This window comes from Euphorbia lathyris, chromosome 8 (assembly GCF_963576675.1).
Source record: "Euphorbia lathyris chromosome 8, ddEupLath1.1, whole genome shotgun sequence".
Lineage (NCBI taxonomy): Eukaryota > Viridiplantae > Streptophyta > Magnoliopsida > Malpighiales > Euphorbiaceae > Euphorbia > Euphorbia lathyris.
The window spans coordinates 26,605,788-26,609,983 of NC_088917.1; the positions used below are offsets into that span (position 1 = coordinate 26,605,788).

The 4,196-nt window shown below is 33.0% G+C and overlaps 1 protein-coding gene across 1 annotated transcript; it reads right to left on the bottom strand.

The window, feature by feature from the left end:
- Window positions 1-336: 336 nt before the first annotated feature.
- Window positions 337-1,819, bottom strand: LOC136203121 (GATA transcription factor 21-like). Its single transcript, XM_065994187.1, has 3 exons — window positions 1,398-1,819; window positions 947-1,300; window positions 337-843 (listed from the first exon to the last, which is right to left on the bottom strand). The coding sequence occupies exons 1-3, from the start codon at window positions 1,593-1,595 to the stop codon at window positions 502-504; spliced, it is 894 nt and encodes a 297-aa protein (XP_065850259.1). The 5' UTR covers window positions 1,596-1,819; the 3' UTR covers window positions 337-501.
- Window positions 1,820-4,196: the final 2,377 nt, after the last annotated feature.

The following is a 4,196-nucleotide window of genomic DNA, read 5'->3' on the forward strand; positions in this document are numbered from 1 at the left end:
GTCAAATGCTAACTTTTCACCACTACTCGAGCCTAATAACATTAGTTCAAAGTTAGAAACATTGAGAATAAAATTTATCATTTATTATGTTAGGAGTATATCCGCACTTCTCGAATCTTATCCTTATACTATGACACTAGATGATCAAGAATTGAGATATTGAAAATAAAACTAAAAGAATTTAAATATAGACAAAAAGAAACTTGGAACACTCAATTTATTAAGCTTGATCATACAACATAACAAAGGGTAGATGAACAAAAGATCCATAATTTGGTTATCAACTGCTCAAATCCACTATAATTAGCTCCTCCTCATGACACACAAAATACCATCTTCTCTCTAATTAATCTATAATTATTTCATTTAGTTAATTAAACAAAGAAATTTATCCAAAAAACTGTAGCAGAAATTGGATATAATAATAATAATAATAATAATAATAATAATAATAATAATAATAATAATGATAATATTATAAATCAAGAAACTCAACTCAACTCAACTACGGACAAGGCCATAAGATAAAGCCATGAGTAGAACAGCAGCTTCTTTTTCATCTTGTGGGAAAACTTGTTGAAAAGCTGAATTCTTACTCAAAATTATTGATGATAAATCCTCAAAACATAGCTTATTCTTTCTTCCTCGACCTTGTGCTGTAAATTTGCACCTCTTTTTGAATGGAAGATGACTGTTATTTCCTGTCTTTTGATCTTTGTTTTTCACTTTACTCTTCACTGCTGCTGATTCAGGATCAAACATTGCACCATTCCCACTTTCTTGAGCTGCTGCCAAGGCTCTCCTCGCCTTCCTTTGTCGGATTCCGCAGGCGTTGCATAGCGACTGCACAATAAATGAAGTTGTCAGGACACGAATTCTCAATAAATACTAATGAAAAGGAGTTTTCGTGCAACATGTTGAATGAAACAAATCCAGAATTAATTACCTTAGGGCCTCTAGGTCCACTTCTCCAAAGAGGGGTTTTGGTAGTGTTGCAATCAGCACAAACCCTAATTGAGGGGTTGTTGTTGTTGTTATTGTTGAGAAGATTTTTGGTGGTGTTATCATCAACTTCCAATTCCAAAGATGATGATGATTGTCCTTTGTGCACAGAATTAGAATTCTCAGATGAAGTATTTCCAACAGTTTGATGATCAGACTTGATCATCTTCCTCATTAATCTCATCTTTGAAGACATCCACTTAACTGAACCATTCTCTCTATCTTCTTTCTTGCAAATTGAGAATTTATTTCCACTCATCTCATTCTCAACACTCGGATCACCCAATGATCCACCAACCTAAAAAAGAAAAACACATGATCACACAAGTTAAGCGGATGTATTTAGAAGGAATTGAACCTGTAAGTAAAAAAAGATGAAATTAAGATTTGAATACCTCATGGTGCAAATTAGGGTGGTGGTAAAAGGGGGAATCTTGGGAAGATGGGGAGATGAAAAAAGGGTAAGAAATAGAAGATGAAGAAGAAGCATAATCTTCATGAGTAATTTTAGAATTAGAAGAAGAAAAAAGATGATGATAATGATGATGATCTTCATTAAGGTCTATAGGAAAAGGGGGAAAAGAGGAATTCATGGATTGAAATGATGAGAAATGAAGTGAAAGTAAGAGAAGCAGAAGTTTGGGGGGAGATCAAAGAATTGGGAGAGAAATGATGAAAAAAGTGATAATTAGAAGCATATATTATATAATAAGACGAATATTCACGTGACATGAGGACATAAATCTGAACAAGTTAAAAAGACAAAAACAAAAGGAGAAGTGTGGATTGCTACTGCACACAGCCTCAAATGACAAACCCTATCTTTCTTTTTTACACTACCACTCTCTTCAAACCCTAAATATATATAACTGTCAGATATAATCGTGTTTGTTGTACTAATCTCATTCACATGATAATATAAGTAGTCTATGTCTTAACTATATCCGTTTAATTTAGTTTCATTGGTTCATAATATGGTATCAGAGCCCCTATGACTAAGTGGTCGAAAGTTGGAATTTTACAACATAGGGTAAGATGAACATGTGTTTTACACTTCAAGCTCATGGGGCTTCGCAACTCAGAGAGCATTCAGGTGCGAGATGTCATGGAACCGATTTAACTAAAAGTTTAAGCTGATAGTTAAGACCAATTATATATCTTATATTAATCTCTAACACACCCTATACGCAAATACCCCTTGGACTGTACAACACAGGCTCATCCTTCTATGTGTTTTTAATTCCACAAACTAATGAGTTTGCAAGACGTGAACCCTCGACCTCTTGGTCCAAGAGGCTTTGATACCATGTCATGGAACCGATTTACTAAAAACTCAAGTTGATAGTTAAGGCTCAATCATGTATCTTATATTAATCTCTAATACGAGAGTGTAAGAGAAAATCATTATTCTTATACTTTGTCTATTTATATCAAATGATTCCTTTCACATAACACCATTTTCAATCCTCTTCTGCTGCTTCCAGTAAACAGTAGTTTTGTATATACACAAAAACAAATTCCTTCACTTTCACTGCCTGTACCAAAATATATATGCACATATGTACTTATATGAAGCTTTCTTACCTTATATTAGTAACTTTATTGTCATTTGGTGGAGACAATTCAGTAATTTACAGACTTACAGTCCTCATTTATCTTTTTATCTTAAGATGGCATTCTAATTACAATGTCATCATCACCCACTTGTTCCAACAGATCATATATCAGTGATTCACTCATATATATATATATATATATATATATATATATATATATATATAAATAGTGATATTTTTGGTTCATATATCTCAGAAAATTTTATGCTATCTTCATCTATTAAATTAATTATTTGATAGGGATAGTAATACTATTTTTGTATATCAATTATCAGTTTAAATTTGAAGATTAATTAAAGGATTCCTTAATATGATAAGAAAAGCTGTTGCAATATGGTAAACCTCTTAAATCAACAGGTTGAAGTTTAATTATTTGAATTGTAATGTTGGAAATATTTGGGTTTAAGCTGAATATTAAGTCTGCCTGTAAATAGAATGGGCCGGTCCCGAAAGAGAGATAAGGAGGCTAGGTTTGCATGGTCTTTCTCTATAAATAGAGATTACACTATCTAGCCGTAATATAAAAGAATACACTAAAGACGGTGAAAGGATGACTCTCTCTCCTATTGTGTGCCCTCTCACAGAAGTGTAGTCGCTCTTAGTTTGTCGATCAATCGTTTTCTTTCCCTATTTACCTCAACATAGTTGAAGCGTGACCGCTAATATGAAGGTCATGGTTATCTGTTCTTTTTCTACAAATCACATAAGAGATTATCCGCACTACAAGAGGTAATATGAAAGCATCTCTAGTGCTTACCATTTCTTTGTTACTTTTCATGAATTAGACACAACCAACCACTATGGAGGTTGTGTCTAGTTTTGGTTTGTTACCTTCCGTGGTAACAACCAATAAGTTTGCATATAAAAATAAAAAAAGTTGCTTTTGATAGAGTGTGTACCACACTCATTCAGCTTCAAAGGCTTTTGATAGAGAGTATATATTACACGGACCTCAATAAGGAGAACAGTATGCTTGGTGGGCTCAGATTTCTGTTTATTATTTATTAATTATGTTTATTTTACTTTTTAGTCTTTCTTCATTAATTAGATTTTAATTTTTTAACCTTTTAAAATGACAATGTTACAACAACTCTAATGGCATATTATTTGAAGTTGTAATTTTATCTAGGTGGCACTAATACTTTGTTACCACCCACTAAGGATGCTCTCTGATAACCCGTATGAAATATTTACTATTTATCCTTCATTGGTAACAGAGTCACATATCTCATGTTCTGTCACTTTTGATCCTTAAATATGAAGAAAAACATAGTTTTTTCATGCTAAGATTAATATATGTATTAGATTTGTGTTTACTAAGCATGAATACCTTTTCTAGACTTTTTTTTTTGTATGTGCAAAACTACACTCGAATCACATAGAACAATGTATATTTGCAATTTAGGGGTTGCTGATTCGGAATAGTGCGAGTTCCGGTCTCAACCGAGAGTATGTGTGCCTCAAACCCTAGTTTCTATTTGTCGTAATTAAGGACAAACAGATTTCACCAATGTGATCATCTATGCCGGAATAAGTTCTAAAGGAAACTTATAGCTCCCACGCGGCAACCTCGTTGTG

What these genes read in the sequence shown, in the direction of transcription:
- LOC136203121 (XM_065994187.1), bottom strand. Translation starts at nt 1,595, where the DNA reads ATGAATTCCTCTTTTCCCCCTTTTCCTATAGACCTTAATGAAGATCAT. An exon ending in ACCCTAATTTGCACCATGAG is followed by an intron (nt 1,301 to 1,397) that starts GTATTCAAATCT and finishes TTTCTTTTTTAG; the next exon opens with GTTGGTGGATCATTGGGTGA. An exon ending in GTGGACCTAGAGGCCCTAAG is followed by an intron (nt 844 to 946) that starts GTAATTAATTCT and finishes TTTATTGTGCAG; the next exon opens with TCGCTATGCAACGCCTGCGG.